The sequence below is a fragment of the Lepidochelys kempii genome, chromosome 21 (assembly GCF_965140285.1).
Source record: "Lepidochelys kempii isolate rLepKem1 chromosome 21, rLepKem1.hap1, whole genome shotgun sequence".
In the NCBI taxonomy this organism is placed as follows: Eukaryota; Metazoa; Chordata; order Testudines; family Cheloniidae; genus Lepidochelys; species Lepidochelys kempii.
Genome location: NC_136400.1, coordinates 16278974 through 16298120, shown reverse-complemented (window position 1 = coordinate 16298120; position 19147 = coordinate 16278974). Strand labels below are relative to the sequence as shown.

Here is a 19147-nt window from a genome sequence, read left to right as displayed (position 1 = left end):
ACCTCACCCACCCACTCCTGTAACAGACCCCTAACCTCTGGCTGAGTAACTGAAGTCCTCTAATCATGATTTAAAGACTTCAAGTTACTGAGAATCCACCATTGATACTAGTTTAAACTTGCAAGTGACCCATGCCCCATGCTGCAGAGGAAGGTAAAAAGAACCACAGGGTCTCTGCTAATCTGACCTGGGGGGAAATTCCTTCTTGCCCCCCAAATATGGTGATCTGTTGAACCCTGAGTATGCGGTAAGACCCACCAGCCAGTCACCTGGGAAAGAATCCTCTGGAGTAACTCACAGCCCTCCGCATCTAGCGTCCCATCTCCAGCCATTGTGGATTTTTGCTACTAGCAGTTTCAGATGGGCCACTGTAGTCAGCCTCATCACATCATCCCCTCCATAAACTCATCAGGCTCAGTCTTGAAGTCAGTTCGGTGTTTTGCCCCCACTGCTCCCCTTGGGAGGCTGCTCCAGAACTTCACTCCTCTGATGGTCAGAAACCTCCATCTAGTTTCAAGGCTCAGCTTGTTGATGGGCAATTTATAGCCATTTCTTCTTGTGTCCACATTGGCGCTTAACTTAAATAACTCCTCTCCCTCCCCAAATGTATTAATAGAGAACGATCCTATCTCCCCTCAGCCTTCGTTTGGTCAGACTCAACAAGCCACGGTCCTTGAGTCGCCTCTTGTACAGTGAGTTTTCCATTTCTCTGATTATCCTAGTAGCCCTTCTCTGCCCCTATTTCAGTTTGAATTTATCCTTCTTAACCACGGGAGACCAGACCTGCACAGTGTTCCAGGGGAGGTCTCCCCAGTGTCGTGTCGAATGGCACTGAGACTTCCCTGTCTCTACGGGGAATACCTCACCTGATGCATCCTAGGACTGCACTAGCCTTTTTCACAGCCACATCACATCGGGGGGCTCATAGTCATCCTGGGATCAAGCAATATACTCAGGACTTTTAGTTCCTCTGTTGATTCCAGCAGATAAACATCCCCAGCTTATAGCAAATATTCTTCTTGTTAGTCCCTAAATTCATGACCTTGCACTATTAAATTTCATCCCGTTTCTATTCCTTCAGTTTTCAAGGTCCTCCAGATCTTCTTGTGCGATATTCCGGTCCGCCTCCATATTGGCAATACCTCCCAGCTTTGTGTCGCTCACACATTTTATTAGCACACTCCCGCTTTTTGTGCCAAGGTCATGAATGAAAATGTTAAATAAGATCAGTCCCAAGACCGATCCCTGAGTGGGACACCCCTAGTCACCTCCTGGCAGTTCACCTTTCAGTATGGCCAGTTCTAGACTCCCCTTTAACCAGTTTTTTATCCACCTTTCAATTAATCCCCATCTTCTCCAATTTAATGAATAATGTTCCCATGTGGAACTGTAAAAGCACAAGTGGCTGTAGCTTGAGCTAAAGCTCTATCAGACTCAAATCCACCATGGAGCGCATATGTATGTGTGAGGGGAGACTGACAACACACCTGCCCCACGCCGTTAACATGCTCCGGGGAGTTTCAGTTGCCTGAATTTGTTTCTATTCATTGGCTCTGGGGTTTCAGGAGCCTGCGTTAGGTGCTGCCAAGCTTGGAACCCTGCGTTGCACTGTGGACCCCAAGAGGGACTTTTTTGATGAGACCATGTGGCAACTAATGCAAAATTGCAATGGGGCTCCTTTCCTCAAGCCCCTGGGGGGACTACACCCACCAGTGACGTTCCTCCCCTCCCCCAAGACACCTGCTACTCAGAAACAAAACTTTTTGGGAAACAAAAAACAAAACAAAAAATTCTCAAACCAATTTATCTGAGCATAAGCTTTCGTGAGCTACATCCGATGAAGTGAGCTGTAGCTCACGAAAGCTGATGCTCAAATAAATTTGTTTGTCTCTAAGGTGCCACAAGTCCTCCTGTTCTTTCTGCAGATACAGACTAACACGGCTGCTCCTCTGAAAACTTTGAAAGACTGTTAGAAATGAAGCGCGCAGTCAGGGCCTGGCAGTGGTACGGGTCCATCAGGGTTTCCCTGCAGAGAGGGGCAGGAATGTGAAGGGCTTTCTGCAGGGACGCACATAGGCACTGGCTGGGGCAGTGTCCCCAGCCTTGCTGTGGGAATAGCATATTCCTATTCCCAGGAGACTGTGGTGGATGCCAGACACCCCGCTGCAGAGAAAGGGCAACGCATTCCAGCGGGCGGTTCTGCAGGGGCCACGCCTGGTGGCAGCCTTGCGGTGTCCTGCTGGCTCACACAACGGCCCCAGCGACCACCTTGGGGACCCCTGGGCTAGCGTGACCAGACAGCAAATGTGAAAAACCGGGAGGAGGGTGGGGGTTAATAGGAGCCTATACAAGACAAAGACCCAGAAATTGGGACATCTGGTCACCCTAGCACTGGCTGCCCTGCAGGGACGACTCTCCCCCAGCCCCACCCTTGGGGAGGGGATGAGGGTGGGGGAGGGACCGGTTCACAGGATGGAGCCCTGCTCTGCTAGGGCTCACAGCAAAAAGTCAACTGACCTGCTTGCCAGAGCGCATTCCCCTCTCCCAGGGAAATCTTGGCTACCATGACACGTGACCCCAAGGAAACCTGATAGAGCCAACCCATACATTCCGCTACAGAGACCTCCCCCATAGCTAGGGGGCTGCCTGCCCCTCTCTTTTACCCCTCCCGCATAACTAGGGCCGCCTGCCCCACTCCTGCACCCTCACCACTCCCCTATAGCTAGGGCTGCCTGCCCCAGTCCTTTACCCTTCCTCCATAGCTGGGGGGCTACTTGCCCCGCTCCGGCACCCCAGCTTCTCCCCCATAGCTGGGGGGCCGCCTGCCCCACTCCTGCAGCCACACCCCTCCCCACGGCTGGGGGGCCGCCCGCACTCACCCCGCGGATGTCCCAGTAGCCCAGCGTGACCCCCAAGCTGCCCCTGCTCCGCTCCCGCTGCGGCTGCCTCGACGCGATGCGCTCGGGTGGGGACGCAGGGGCGGGGATCCGAGTCCAGCCCCGGAACCCGGTTACTTGCCCGTCCGGCCAAACTCGCTTTCCCAAGCCCCAGCCGGTCGCGCAGGGGGGACGACGATGGATCCTGAATCCTGTGGACCCCCTGTTAACCCTGCCCTGGCGGCCTGCACTCCGGGCAGCCCCCCAGGCCCCTCCCCTGGCCCCCCAGGGGGACCGACCCCCCCACTATCTCTGGGGGGCTGGGCTTAATTTAGCTGGTCGCTGAGCTGGCAGCACATATTCATAGTATGTCCTGTAGAGTCTACGGGGAACTATTACTGTGCTTTGTTTGACAATAAACCTGGCTAGGTGCCTTTGTACCTTATCGGAGTCTGTGGTCATTGGGGGTTCTCTCGGGGTCTGCTGGGTCAGCTATCTGCAGAGCCAGGGCAGCACACAGAGGGAACACACGCAAGCAGCCAACTGTTACCAACACTGAACAGAGCAGAACACCACACCGGTGGTGTCTGACAACACAAGGCAGGCTCAAACAAGCCCAGGCAGAGCAGTTTGGTGCCCAGTGCCAACCAAGCCTCAAAACCTACCACCCCCAGCTGCACGCAGGGCTTGTACGTGTAACAGTTTTGCAATCCAGCCCTTCCCACATGGACACCGTGCAAGGCACGAGGGCTACAGCGCACAGCACCACGTGCATGGGAGCAGGAGATGGCATGCTCAGGGGTAAGGCCGTTTCTGCCTTCCAGTGGCGTGGAACAGCTTGAGACCATCCCTGTTGTGAGCAGCCAGTTGTCCCCTTGGGGTGGGAAGGGAAATAGATAATGGCGCGAGATCTCCCCCACCTCCAATCTTGAGTCAGGTGCTTTGGCCCTCTACTTGCCCCTTCCTCACTCTTCACTGTGGCGAGCGAACAGAGGCCACTTCCCCAACACCTGTCCCACTGCTCTGAAGCCGCCTATAGATCCCTAGAGACCCCTGGGCCAAAAGTGCGGGGCAACCTTATTTGGTTTTTCTGGGTGCTCATCTACAGAGACTCTTGCAAAAGTAGAGGGCTCTGTTGAAAGCCATGCAGGAAAGCAGTGGGGCCCACAGGCTGCGTTCGCTGCAAGGAGGGGCAGGTGGGCTTCAGGGCATAATTCACAAGCAGGGGCAGCATCAGCTCCATCAATAGGGCCCAGCCAAATTCACAGCCCATTTTGGTCAATTTCACAGTCCTAGGATTTTTAAAAACTGCAAGTTTCATGATTCCAGCTGTTTAAATCTGAAATGTCACAAGGACCTAGGGGTGACAGTGGACGAGAAGCTGGATATGAGTCAGCAGTGTGCCCTTGTTGCCAAGAAGGCCAATGGCATTTTGGGATGTATAAGTAGGGGCATAGCGAGCAGATCGAGGGACGTGATCGTTCCCCTCTATTCGACATTGGTGAGGCCTCATCTGGAGTACTGTGTCCAGTTTTGGGCCCCACACTTCAAGAAGGATGTGGATAAATTGGAGAGAGTCCAGCGAAGGGCAACAAAAATGATTAGGGGACTGGAACACATGAGTTATGAGGAGAGGCTGAGGGAGCTGGGATTGTTTAGCCTGCAGAAGAGAAGAATGAGGGGGGATTTGATAGCTGCTTTCAACTACCTGAAAGGGGGTTCCAAAGAGGATGGCTCTAGACTGTTCTCAATGGTAGCAGATGACAGAACGAGGAGTAATGGTCTCAAGTTGCAGTGGGGGAGGTTTAGATTGGATATTAGGAAAAACTTTTTCACTAAGAGGGTGGTGAAACACTGGAATGCGTTACCTAGGGAGGTGGTAGAATCTCCTTCCTTAGAGGTTTTTAAGGTCAGGCTTGACAAAGCCCTGGCTGGGATGATTTAACTGGGAATTGGTCCTGCTTTGAGCAGGGGGTTGGACTAGATGACCTTCTGGGGTCCCTTCCAACCCTGATATTCTATGATTCTATGATTCAATGTTGTAGGGGTCCTGATCCAACAAGGGGGGTGGGCAGTGGCAGTCACAAGGTTATGGTGGGGTACTACTTCTTCAGAGCTAGACAGCAGCCCAGAAGTAAGCATGGCACAGTAGGGCATGGCCACCCCTCGGTCTGCACCGCTGCTGGCAGGGGGCTGCCTTCAGAGCTGGGTGCCCAGCAAACAGCCCCCGCTCTCCGGCCACCCAGCTCTGCAGGTGGCTCAGAAGCAAGGGTGGCCATACCGTAACCCCTAAAGTTCCCTTGTGACCCCCCCTGCAACTCCCCTTTGGGTCGGGGCTCCCAGGTTGAGACGCGCTGGTCTCCCAGCGAGATCTGTGGCGTGCAGGGGAACAGCAAGCGCACACAGTGACACGCTTTTCCTGGCGGTGAATTTGGCGGGGCCCCACGCAGAGACAGGACCCGGAGAGTCAGGCCCGGGGGGCCCATGGTTGCCCAGGGGAGGGAGAAGTGAAATCAGCAGCTTTTGCTAGACAGCCCCCCCGGAGCCGGAGCCTGGGCTGCGGCACGGACTGACTCACCCCGCGGATGTCCCAGTACCCGAGAACCGCCGGCATCCTGCACTGCGCTGCGCTGCGCTGCCCTCCCTGGCGCTTCACGCTGCTGCGCCGGCGGCTGCACCTGGCAGAGAACCGCTCACACGGGCGCCGCGGCACGTTTAGAGCCTGCCCAGCAAGGGGCGCGGCTGCGGAGCAAAACCGAATTGGGCGGAAGGAGGGGGAGGGGTTTAAAGGGGACGCGCCGCCCGAATCGTTCTCGCCCGGCTTTTGTTTTACACGGGGCAGTACCTTTTTAAATGAACCAACCCCCGGCAGGGGGGAGCCTGGGCAGAAAGGGAGGAGGAGGGAGCGGCTGGAAAACGGCTCGAGCCGCTGGCAGAGGAGATGGGGCTCGAAGCAAGGGGACTGCACGGAGAGTTAATCCGAAGCCGAGCTCGCGCTCAGCCTCCCGGAAAACAGCGGGCCCGAGTCTCCTCTTGTTCACCCAGTTTAGCACCAAGGCAGCTCCCCTGACCTAAATGGAGTTACTCCTGGCTTCCCCCTGGGTGAGTGAGAGGGGAATGGGGCCCAGCGGGGTTACTCCTGACTTCCCCCTGGGTGAGTGAGAGGGGAATGGGGCCCAGCGGGGTTACTCCTGGCTTCCCCCTGGGTGAGTGAGAGGGGAATGGGGCCCAGCGGGGTTACTCCTGGCTTCCCCCGGGTGAGTGAGAGGGGAATGGGGCCCAGCGGGGTTACTCCTGGCTTCCCCCTGGGTGAGTGAGAGGGGAATGGGGCCCAGCGGGGTTACTCCTGACTTCCCCCTGGGTGAGTGAGAGGGGAATGGGGCCCAGCGGGGTTACTCCTGGCTTCCCCCTGGGTGAGTGAGAGGGGAATGGGGCCCAGCGGGGTTACTCCTGGCTTCCCCCTGGGTGAGTGAGAGGGGAATGGGGCCCAGCGGGGTTACTCCTGGCTTCCCCCTGGGTGAGTGAGAGGGGAATGGGGCCCAGCGGGGTTACTCCTGGCTTCCCCCTGGGTGAGTGAGAGGGGAATGGGGCCCAGCGGGGTTACTCCTGGCTTCCCCCTGGGTGAGTGAGAGGGGAATGGGGCCCAGCGGGGTTACTCCTGGCTTCCCCCTGGGTGAGTGAGAGGGGAATGGGGCCCAGCGGGGTTACTCCTGGCTTCCCCCTGGGTCTGATCAGAATCAGGCCCCTGCTTCCCAGCTAGGGGAGATGTCTCTACTGTGTGCTGCAAGCGTGAGAAGCAAGAGGAAGAAAATAAGCGCCCCTGAAATTGAGAGGGGCACGGCCCGTGGCACCAGTGGACCTCAGCCATGGTTGCACTGAGCATCAACTGCCAGGGCAAAGAGGGGATTGGGCCGAGCTGGCATCCTTCCAATGCAGTACTCCAGGAACAGAACTCTGGGCAGGCAATCGATACCTCCCCATCCCCACGCAGGGGTTTCCAAAAGGCCCAGGCCCCACTTACCTCCCCCAAGGTTTTTTTCTCCTCCCACCAGCATCACTTCTTCCCTGCTGCTCCCCCTCTCCTTCCCCATTGGCACCTCACCCCCTGCCCCCCTGGGGTCACCATTTCTCCATGCTAGTGTCAGGGTAGCTGGCCCTTGTCTTTAGGCACAGGGGAGAGCCATGTTGTGTGATCATTGCAGGGAACAAAGGGCGTACACTCCTAGTTTGCTAGAGATTGGAGGAAGAAACACAGGGAGCCCCTGGCTCACACGGTGCTCAGCAAGGGAGCTATAGTCACAAACGTTGCCATGAACACTGGCGCTCACTGTGTAAGGTACTGGCTCTGTGTACCCAGGAGCAAGTGTGTGATGGTGTCCTCGAGTAGCTGAGCCCAAAGGAAGATAAAGGACCTATTACATCTGCCAGCCAGGGGAGATCTCCTTTAGCTTAAGCAGCAGAGGCCTGTGGCTTTGGAGGTTGAAAGGTCAGGCACTTATGTCAGCCTCAAACCCTCCACCTGATTGGAATGACTGGGTCCCTCTCTGCTACTCCCCACAAATTCCCTGTGCGTTCTTTGCAGTTGCACAAATCCAGACTTCTTCCTAACCCTGCTCACAACTGTGGCTCCCAGTACATACAAGCATTGCATTACTTGTTCTCACAGCTGTGTGCAAGCCGGCAGCAGTTCAGTGCTTTGGACCCCAGCTTCCAGACAGCTCAGCTCTGTTGCAGGCACCTAAAGGAGGGCCCAGACTGAGTTCTCTTGGGGATCTGGCCCTCTGTGTCAGACAGGGGCTGCAGTACACTTAGAAACCTGATTGGGTGCGTCCCGCTTTCTCTCCCCTCTACCTGGCTGAGCTGTCCTGTCAGAGGGGAGGATCATGATTTAATTAGTACCTTGATTATGCATTGGATATGACAACAGGGCTTTCTCACAATGGCCCCCAGGAACTAGCCAACTTTTTATACGTCTCTAGTCACAAAAGGGACTGAAGATTTCCCCTTTGGAACATCATGTTCTTTCTGTGTGTGTGATCACAAGCCGGCGTGTGTAGGGTGGCTCCAGGAGAGAGCAGGTGTAAGGGGATGGGAGAATTATCCTTCTATTTATATTTTCAAATGCTCATGGGCTCAAAGGAGTGATGGGTGTTCAACACCTCTGAAATTCAAAGCCCTTTGTCAGAGAGCCACTTGGCCATCTGGAGAGCACCAGTGGAAGCAGGAATTGGCCTGCATGCTGGGATAAATGCTGAAACTCAGAAGAGGTTCAAAAGTAGAACTAAGGCTTGATGAGTACCTGCTAATCAGAACTCCCGAGAGAGCTACTTGTTTTTAAAAAATAGAAACCAGGAGAGTCAATAAGCGGAGACGACTCTACAGTCACCAAAATGTTTTCATTAGCCAGTAACTGGGAAGTCGCACAGCTAGCTTAGCGGGAAGGATTATGACAGGGCTTGGGGATTTCAGCTATTGCTGATTTGCTGTTCAATGGGACTTTGCAAGCTAGAGGGATTCCAGGGGTCTCCAGCTCCTTCTCAGATGCTGCAGTGGGTCCATGCCAAGAGACTTGTTTGACATTTGCTGAGCTCCAGTTGAGCCTACTCCTTTCTGTTGCTCCACTGGGCAGTTCTCCAGAAAACGGGAGCCTTCATGTACCGGCCAGAACTCATGTAGGCAGCGATCTTCTCCAGGGCCTACAGGGAAAGCAAAAGAAGATCCATCAACGTAGAGAGACATCATCAGTGCCTCACGTGCCCCCTACCTGTCGTCACAGCCAGAAATACAGCAAAGGCCGCAGCCAAACAGCTCCTTGGGAATCGCTCCCCATGGCAAACCAGAAAGGCATGCAGCCACGGCTTGTCAGACATGTCCCTATGGCCCAGTTCAAAGAATCATACAATATCAGGGTTGGAAGGGACCTCAGGAGGTCATCTAGTCCAACCCCCTGCTCAAAGCAGGGCCAATCCCCAACTAAATCATCCCAGCCAGGGCTTTGTCAAGCCTGACCTTAAAAATATCTAAGGAAGGAGATTCCACCACCTCCCTAGGTAATGCATTCCAGTGTTTCGCCACCCTCCTAGTGGAAAAGTTTTTCCTAATTTTCCTCCCCCACTGCAACAGTTCTTCTGGGGCCTGAGCCAAAGGGTGCTGAAATCAATGGGAGTCTTGACACAGACTTCACAAGGCTTTGGATCAGGTCCCGAGCATGTGGTTTTTCAAAGCTGTTGACCATTCACATCTCCGATTGATTTCACTCGGAACTTCTAAAAGCCAGGCCCTTATGTTGCTGAGCTGCTCTAGGTTTAGGAGCCCATAAAGCACTTTCTAAGAGCAGGAAGTCCTGTAACTTCTCAAAGCTCCATCTCTCAAAAACAGTTTGTCTGGTTCCAACCTCACTCTGCTCTTCAAAATCTCCTCTGCCCAAGATCCAAGCTTGAGAAATTCAGGACTGTAAATGATGTGCACTTGCAATATATTATTCAGCTATTAGCTGTTCACCAGTTCCCTGTCTGGAGTGCTTCACAAGGGAGACAATGCTGGAATTTGAGCTGTGTGGAAACTTGTTTATGTGTCTTTAGTGCGTGATTGTCTTCTATCGTGAACACCTCCTTTTTAAGGTGAACTCTGATTCCATATATTGTGAAAAGGACCAAGAGGTGGGTTATTGTTTTGACAAGACAAAGGGTGCAGAAGGCTTAGAATGGAAACCGTTTATTAATCTTAATTGGGAAAAGTAACTTGACCAAAGGGCACGTGCTGCAGACACTGCAGACCTGGAACTAGCTTGGCCAGCCCTGGAGATCCAGAGAGCAGCATGTCACAGGGGAGTCAGGGCCAAGCTCACCTCAAATCGGTCAAGAAAATCCTTCAGGTTCTTCAGCTGATCCAGGCACTTGGGCGCAAACATGCGGTGCTGATCCAGGACGTCGTACGCAAGGAAGTCGACGTAGGTGAGCTGGGAAATTAGAATGAAAATAAGCAGAGCGTCAGATCAGAACCATCCAGATCTGCACTTCCCATCTCTGGCCTCTCTCTAACACGGAGCAGCTCCGTCCTCAGTCCCTCTGTAGCCACATACCTTCTCCCCAGCAAACCACTTCCTGTCCCCCAGGAACTGGGAGAACAGCTTCAGCTTCCCGGGCAGCTCCTCCAAGTACTCCAGCTTCAGTTTCTCCTGCCAAAGGGAAAATAGAAGCAAGGGAGCTGTGGGTCAAATCCTCACAATCCTCACCACCCTGGAGCAACTCAGAGTTTCGGCTTCCTAGTGCGGCCGAAGGCAGCGACAAGGGTAATTCAGTCCCAGCCTTTGGGGCAAACTGATCATCTGAAGGGATCTCCCATCCCAGACGCTCTCTTCCCTCCCATGTCAGTATCGGGTAACTAGTCAGGTGCACGATAGAAATTATTCACCTTCCTTTAAAGGAAGAGGCTGTGGCTAAAGATGGGCCGCGGGTAATAGACTTCCCAGACTGGTCTGCTCTGACACAATCCCTGTGACCAGCAATCCCACCTCTCTTGGTCTGTGAGGCACCGTGGGTTGGGGGAACAGGCAGTGTTGAATCTAGGGAGGTCTCAAATTCTAATCCTACCTCTGCTACTGGTTTACTGTGGGTCCTCAGGCAAGTCACGTCACCTCTCTCTCTCCCCCGCCTCTGTAAAATGGGGATAACAACACTTCTTCCCAGGTAATTAATGGAGGCTTGTAAAGCTCTGGATTATATCTACACCTGTTATCCCCATGTGACCCTCCAGAGCCATTTGTTGCACTCCAGCTCTGACCCACACCCCCAGGGGAGCAGGGATGCACTCACAAAGTCAGGGTTGTAGCACACCCTTGCAAAGGCCAGGCGGAAATCCATCACCTGGTTCTCCAGCATGTCCACTCTCTGTATCTCCTCCTCGCTCTCGCCAGCTGGGAGTCAGAAAACACACAGGGGCAGAGAGGCTCAGCAACCCTGGTTTAAATCCCAACTAGCCTCTAAGGGCTTGTCTTCACCAGAGGGAATTGTCCAGCACAGCTATTCTGGAATGACCTAGGTCTTCTAGAATAATGGCCCATCACTTTTACTCTGGACTAGGGACCTATTCCAGAAGAGCTGGTCCTGTCAACTTCCCCGTGCAGACAAGCCTTCGACTTGCAGCGATACTCACCCATCTTGTGTTTGCGCGCTATGTAACGGAGGATAGCATTGCTCTGCGTGAGCTTTGTCTGGCCATCAAAGAGATAGGGGAGCTGGGAGGGCAAAGACAGGGTGTCAGGGGATAAGTTCTCCCCACCCATTTATCCTGCTCTCGGAGGGCACTGCAGCCACCAAGTTACTTGTGCCGCCTAGTCGGCGGGAGGTCAAAGAGCAGAGCCAAGTGTCTCATGAGCAGGCCCTGCACATTGCTGGAGTCCACCTGTGCTCAGAGACAGCCTCTCCCTGCCCCTTTTTACCCTGCTTGGGAGAGCAGGTGGACACCAGGGCCCCAGATTCCCTGTTCAGTGCCTCACGGCCATGCACAACCACTGATCCCACTGAGGCTGGGCACGGCTGCCGCCGCGAAGACCGCAAGGCCTGAGACTCCTGCGCCAGCCAAGGGGGCACTGGAGAGCCGGGAGCTCTTCTCCAGCCAACAGCCTGGCTCCACCTGAGAGCCAGCTGCTAGTCTCCAACCACGTCCCCCTCTGACCCTGTCCTCCCTGGTGACACACGGGTGAGGGCAGAGGAGGCTGCTACATACGTTCGGGAAATCCAGCCCCAGCTTCTCTTTCTCGTTAGTCCACTGGCTTATATCATAATCAGGACCTGGAGGTAAAGAACAGGATGGTAAGTCCTATGGCACGGAGACCTGCCCCTCACCCCCCCACACACACACTGCATCTCCCTCACCACCAACCCCCCGCCCCACTGCATCTCCTAATCACATCACCTCCCCACCACTGCATCTCCCATCCCACTCCCCACACCCACTCACTGCATCCCAACCCCTTCACTGCATCTCCACCCAGCACTGCCATCCACAAACAAAAAAAGGTGGGAACTTAGTCCAAGCCAAGAGAGTCACAGACTCTCTCTGAAGCCACCGAAGAGTTAACCCAAGCCCATGGGAGAGCGGAGATAGGAAGTGGCTCTTACAAAGCTGCCTTCTAGAAACAGGCTGGTGAAGGTTGAGCAACACCCCCAGCTCCCATTGACTCCAGCTGGCATTGGGCCCCTCAAAGTCCATCCCTTACCGGCACAAAGGCCAGCTCGGAGAGAGGGCACTGTCCCAATACAGGGCAGATCCCTGCTCTCGCTGAAAGCAAGGGGAGTTCTCCTATCAACTGCCGCAGGAGCAGGACCAGGCCCTGTAAGCAACAGCAAATAGAAGCCGATACAGGCCAGGCCGAACCAGACTTTGGAGGAGGAGCGACCTAAGGCAGGAGGGAGAAGAGGGTCTGACCCTCCTCCCCATTAATGCACCTCCCTTCCAGCCATCCTGCCCCACTCCGCATCATTCCCCCACCCCCACTGCACGCGCACACGCCACCTTCTTGAGTCTAACAGCCCAAGAGCCAAATACTTCACCCAGTCCCCCCAGTGCTGACTGTAAAAGTGGCACTGGGGTAATCCCGGAGGGGCTGTACAGACGGGCCTCCAGAACTGACCTCGCTAGCTGACAAATCCTCACCTCCCATTCCCAGCTAGAGAGTAAAAGGCAGTTTCTAACACAGCTGCTGAAACCTGAGCACCTCCAGGGAGCTCATTGCTAACAACAAGTCTAAGGATACAGCCTGCTCAGAACTGGTTTCTACCCCTAGCCCGGCAGAGTTCTCCTGCCTGGTGCGATCTGCAAACTGCAACTTGATCGATTTTTGCCGTGGAAAAAATCTGGCCTGTGTCAATGATTTCCTTGCAATTTCTAGCAGCGATCTGGGCTTGATCCAGCATCAGCCTCTCTATTGCCTTCAACAAGTTTAGACCCCAAGTCAAGGGCCTGCTCAAAGGTGACTCGGGATCCAAGATGGCATCATTCAGTGCTGTTAAAGGACCTGGACACTTATTGCTATTTAACACAGTTCAGCATGGATCTTAAAGCATTCCCTAGCCCTAACGATAACAGCGCAGCCCTCTCTCACAATGTGATCTCCAGTGCACTGATACAGACCCAACTACTTCTGTATCCTTCCCCAACACCAGTTCTGATCACCACACAGGTTCCCTGCCAAGACTGCAAAAGACAATGCACGTTGCAAGTGCCCGTCTCATACACCACAGGCCAAGGCAGCCCGGGGTGTGATCTCCACCCATGACACCTTACCTTCCCCACTGGCGCAGTATTTCTTGTCCTCATAGGGAGTGTTCGTGTATTCCAACAGCAGTCGGATGGCGTGAGCAAGCTGCAGAGAGGAGCAAGAGAGCATTTACATCCCAGGACCCCTCCAGTTCCATTGGGTGAGCCCAGAGCTTGCCCCTCTCCAAGAAAGCAAGATAAATTGACCTTCCTCCCAATTCTACTCACAGCTGCTGGAGCCTAGAACTATACACAGATCAATCATGACGGCTTCTATCTTAGCCAATGCACCAAACAGGATTGAACCAGGGAACCTCCGTTGCTCAGACTTGAAGACCAGAAGGGACCATCACGATTATCTAGTCTGACCTCCTGCACATCGCAGGCCACAGAACCTCACCCACCCACTCCTGTAACAGACCCCTAACCTCTGGCTGAGTAACTGAAGTCCTCTAATCATGATTTAAAGACTTCAAGTTACTGAGAATCCACCATTGATACTAGTTTAAACTTGCAAGTGACCCATGCCCCATGCTGCAGAGGAAGGTAAAAAGAACCACAGGGTCTCTGCTAATCTGACCTGGGGGGAAATTCCTTCTTGCCCCCCAAATATGGTGATCTGTTGAACCCTGAGTATGCGGTAAGACCCACCAGCCAGTCACCTGGGAAAGAATCCTCTGGAGTAACTCACAGCCCTCCGCATCTAGCGTCCCATCTCCAGCCATTGTGGATTTTTGCTACTAGCAGTTTCAGATGGGCCACTGTAGTCAGCCTCATCACATCATCCCCTCCATAAACTCATCAGGCTCAGTCTTGAAGTCAGTTCGGTGTTTTGCCCCCACTGCTCCCCTTGGGAGGCTGCTCCAGAACTTCACTCCTCTGATGGTCAGAAACCTCCATCTAGTTTCAAGGCTCAGCTTGTTGATGGGCAATTTATAGCCATTTCTTCTTGTGTCCACATTGGCGCTTAACTTAAATAACTCCTCTCCCTCCCCAAATGTATTAATAGAGAACGATCCTATCTCCCCTCAGCCTTCGTTTGGTCAGACTCAACAAGCCACGGTCCTTGAGTCGCCTCTTGTACAGTGAGTTTTCCATTTCTCTGATTATCCTAGTAGCCCTTCTCTGCCCCTATTTCAGTTTGAATTTATCCTTCTTAACCACGGGAGACCAGACCTGCACAGTGTTCCAGGGGAGGTCTCCCCAGTGTCGTGTCGAATGGCACTGAGACTTCCCTGTCTCTACGGGGAATACCTCACCTGATGCATCCTAGGACTGCACTAGCCTTTTTCACAGCCACATCACATCGGGGGGCTCATAGTCATCCTGGGATCAAGCAATATACTCAGGACTTTTAGTTCCTCTGTTGATTCCAGCAGATAAACATCCCCAGCTTATAGCAAATATTCTTGTTGTTAGTCCCTAAATTCATGACCTTGCACTATTAAATTTCATCCCGTTTCTATTCCTTCAGTTTTCAAGGTCCTCCAGATCTTCTTGTGCGATATTCCGGTCCGCCTCCATATTGGCAATACCTCCCAGCTTTGTGTCGCTCACACATTTTATTAGCACACTCCCGCTTTTTGTGCCAAGGTCATGAATGAAAATGTTAAATAAGATCAGTCCCAAGACCGATCCCTGAGTGGGACACCCCTAGTCACCTCCTGGCAGTTCACCTTTCAGTATGGCCAGTTCTAGACTCCCCTTTAACCAGTTTTTTATCCACCTTTCAATTAATCCCCATCTTCTCCAATTTAATGAATAATGTTCCCATGTGGAACTGTAAAAGCACAAGTGGCTGTAGCTTGAGCTAAAGCTCTATCAGACTCAAATCCACCATGGAGCGCATATGTATGTGTGAGGGGAGACTGACAACACACCTGCCCCACGCCGTTAACATGCTCCGGGGAGTTTCAGTTGCCTGAATTTGTTTCTATTCATTGGCTCTGGGGTTTCAGGAGCCTGCGTTAGGTGCTGCCAAGCTTGGAACCCTGCGTTGCACTGTGGACCCCAAGAGGGACTTTTTTGATGAGACCATGTGGCAACTAATGCAAAATTGCAATGGGGCTCCTTTCCTCAAGCCCCTGGGGGGACTATACCCACCAGTGACGTTCCTCCCCTCCCCCAAGACACCTGCTACTCAGAAACAAAACTTTTTGGGAAACAAAAAACAAAACAAAAAATTCTCAAACCAATTTATCTGAGCATAAGCTTTCGTGAGCTACATCCGATGAAGTGAGCTGTAGCTCACGAAAGCTGATGCTCAAATAAATTTGTTTGTCTCTAAGGTGCCACAAGTCCTCCTGTTCTTTCTGCAGATACAGACTAACACGGCTGCTCCTCTGAAAACTTTGAAAGACTGTTAGAAATGAAGCGCGCAGTCAGGGCCTGGCAGTGGTACGGGTCCATCAGGGTTTCCCTGCAGAGAGGGGCAGGAATGTGAAGGGCTTTCTGCAGGGACGCACATAGGCACTGGCTGGGGCAGTGTCCCCAGCCTTGCTGTGGGAATAGCATATTCCTATTCCTAGGAGACTGTGGTGGATGCCAGACACCCCGCTGCAGAGAAACAGCAACGCATTCCAGCGGGCGGTTCTGCAGGGGCCACGCCTGGTGGCAGCCTTGCGGTGTCCTGCTGTCTCACACAACGGCCCCAGCGACCACCTTGGGGACCCCTGGGCTAGCGTGACCAGACAGCAAATGTGAAAAACCGGGAGGAGGGTGGGGGTTAATAGGAGCCTATACAAGACAAAGACCCAGAAATTGGGACATCTGGTCACCCTAGCACTGGCTGCCCTGCAGGGACGACTCTCCCCCAGCCCCACCCTTGGGGAGGGGATGAGGGTGGGGGAGGGACCGGTTCACAGGATGGAGCCCTGCTCTGCTAGGGCTCACAGCAAAAAGTCAACTGACCTGCTTGCCAGAGCGCATTCCCCTCTCCCAGGGAAATCTTGGCTACCATGACACGTGACCCCAAGGAAACCTGATAGAGCCAACCCATACATTCCGCTACAGAGACCTCCCCCATAGCTAGGGGGCTGCCTGCCCCTCTCTTTTACCCCTCCCGCATAACTAGGGCCGCCTGCCCCACTCCTGCACCCTCACCACTCCCCTATAGCTAGGGCTGCCTGCCCCAGTCCTTTACCCTTCCTCCATAGCTGGGGGGCTACTTGCCCCGCTCCGGCACCCCAGCTTCTCCCCCATAGCTGGGGGGCCGCCTGCCCCACTCCTGCAGCCACACCCCTCCCCACGGCTGGGGGGCCGCCCGCACTCACCCCGCGGATGTCCCAGTAGCCCAGCGTGACCCCCAAGCTGCCCCTGCTCCGCTCCCGCTGCGGCTGCCTCGACGCGATGCGCTCGGGTGGGGACGCAGGGGCGGGGATCCGAGTCCAGCCCCGGAACCCGGTTACTTGCCCGTCCGGCCAAACTCGCTTTCCCAAGCCCCAGCCGGTCGCGCAGGGGGGACGACGATGGATCCTGAATCCTGTGGACCCCCTGTTAACCCTGCCCTGGCGGCCTGCACTCCGGGCAGCCCCCCAGGCCCCTCCCCTGGCCCCCCAGGGGGACCGACCCCCCCACTATCTCTGGGGGGCTGGGCTTAATTTAGCTGGTCGCTGAGCTGGCAGCACATATTCATAGTATGTCCTGTAGAGTCTACGGGGAACTATTACTGTGCTTTGTTTGACAATAAACCTGGCTAGGTGCCTTTGTACCTTATCGGAGTCTGTGGTCATTGGGGGTTCTCTCGGGGTCTGCTGGGTCAGCTATCTGCAGAGCCAGGGCAGCACACAGAGGGAACACACGCAAGCAGCCAACTGTTACCAACACTGAACAGAGCAGAACACCACACCGGTGGTGTCTGACAACACAAGGCAGGCTCAAACAAGCCCAGGCAGAGCAGTTTGGTGCCCAGTGCCAACCAAGCCTCAAAACCTACCACCCCCAGCTGCACGCAGGGCTTGTACGTGTAACAGTTTTGCAATCCAGCCCTTCCCACATGGACACCGTGCAAGGCACGAGGGCTACAGCGCACAGCACCACGTGCATGGGAGCAGGAGATGGCATGCTCAGGGGTAAGGCCGTTTCTGCCTTCCAGTGGCGTGGAACAGCTTGAGACCATCCCTGTTGTGAGCAGCCAGTTGTCCCCTTGGGGTGGGAAGGGAAATAGATAATAGAGCGAGATCTCCCCCACCTCCAATCTTGAGTCAGGTGCTTTGGCCCTCTACTTGCCCCTTCCTCACTCTTCACTGTGGCGAGCGAACAGAGGCCACTTCCCCAACACCTGTCCCACTGCTCTGAAGCCGCCTATAGATCCCTAGAGACCCCTGGGCCAAAAGTGCGGGGCAACCTTATTTGGTTTTTCTGGGTGCTCATCTACAGAGACTCTTGCAAAAGCAGAGGGCTCTGTTGAAAGCCATGCAGGAAAGCAGTGGGGCCCACAGGCTGCGTTCGCTGCAAGGAGGGGCAGGTGGGCTTCAGGGCATAATTCACAAGCAGGGGCAGCATCAGCTCCATCAAGAGGGCCCAGCCAAATTCACAGCCCATTTTGGTCAATTTCACAGTCCTAGGATTTTTAAAAACTGCAAGTTTCATGATTCCAGCTGTTTAAATCTGAAATGTCACAAGGACCTAGGGGTGACAGTGGACGAGAAGCTGGATATGAGTCAGCAGTGTGCCCTTGTTGCCAAGAAGGCCAATGGCATTTTGGGATGTATAAGTAGGGGCATAGCGAGCAGATCGAGGGACGTGATCGTTCCCCTCTATTCGACATTGGTGAGGCCTCATCTGGAGTACTGTGTCCAGTTTTGGGCCCCACACTTCAAGAAGGATGTGGATAAATTGGAGAGAGTCCAGCGAAGGGCAACAAAAATGATTAGGGGACTGGAACACATGAGTTATGAGGAGAGGCTGAGGGAGCTGGGATTGTTTAGCCTGCAGAAGAGAAGAATGAGGGGGGATTTGATAGCTGCTTTCAACTACCTGAAAGGGGGTTCCAAAGAGGATGGCTCTAGACTGTTCTCAATGGTAGCAGATGACAGAACGAGGAGTAATGGTCTCAAGTTGCAGTGGGGGAGGTTTAGATTGGATATTAGGAAAAACTTTTTCACTAAGAGGGTGGTGAAACACTGGAATGCGTTACCTAGGGAGGTGGTAGAATCTCCTTCCTTAGAGGTTTTTAAGGTCAGGCTTGACAAAGCCCTGGCTGGGATGATTTAACTGGGAATTGGTCCTGCTTTGAGCAGGGGGTTGGACTAGATGACCTTCTGGGGTCCCTTCCAACCCTGATATTCTATGATTCTATGATTCAATGTTGTAGGGGTCCTGATCCAACAAGGGGGGTGGGCAGTGGCAGTCACAAGGTTATGGTGGGGTACTACTTCTTCAGAGCTAGACAGCAGCCCAGAAGTAAGCATGGCACAGTAGGGCATGGCCACCCCTCGGTCTGCACCGCTGCTGGCAGGGGGCTGCCTTCAGAGCTGGGTGCCCAGCAAACAGCCCCCGCTCTCCGGCCACCCAGCTCTGCAGGCGGCTCAGAAGCAAGGGTGGCCATACCGTAACCCCTAAAGTTCCCTTGTGACCCCCCTGCAACTCCCCTTTGGGTCGGGGCCCCCAGGTTGAGACGCGCTGGTCTCCCAGCGAGATCTGTGGCGTGCAGGGGAACAGCAAGCGCACACAGTGACACGCTTTTCCTGGCGGTGAATTTGGCGGGGCCCCACGCAGAGACAGGACCCGGAGAGTCAGGCCCGGGGGGCCCATGGTTGCCCAGGGGAGGGAGAAGTGAAATCAGCAGCTTTTGCTAGACAGCCCCCCCGGAGCCGGAGCCTGGGCTGCGGCACGGACTGACTCACCCCGCGGATGTCCCAGTACCCGAGAACCGCCGGCATCCTGCGCTGCGATGCGCTGCCCTCCCTGGCGCTTCACGCTGCTGCGCCGGCGGCTGCACCTGGCAGAGAACCGCTCACACGGGCGCCGCGGCACGTTTAGAGCCTGCCCAACAAGGGGCGCGGCTGCGG

At 54.4% G+C, this 19147-nt stretch overlaps 1 protein-coding gene across 6 annotated transcripts in view; it reads right to left on the bottom strand.

Moving 5' to 3' along the window:
- Window positions 1-19147, bottom strand: part of LOC140901472 (glutathione S-transferase Mu 1) — a 35460-nt gene extending 16313 nt beyond the window's left edge. For 2 of the 6 annotated variants that reach the window (XM_078849804.1, XM_078849803.1), the window contains exon 1: window positions 5455-5699. In XM_078849804.1, the coding sequence (XP_078705930.1) occupies window positions 5455-5490 (36 nt within the window). In that variant the 5' untranslated portion in view covers window positions 5491-5699. Of the gene's footprint in view, window positions 1-5454; window positions 5700-8253; window positions 8573-9723; window positions 9835-9957; window positions 10054-10468; window positions 10532-10690; window positions 10792-11030; window positions 11113-11603; window positions 11669-13163; window positions 13243-18982 lie in introns of those variants that run through there. The other 4 variants (XM_073320390.2, XM_073320391.2, XM_073320394.2 and 1 more) reach the window with 4 other exon arrangements.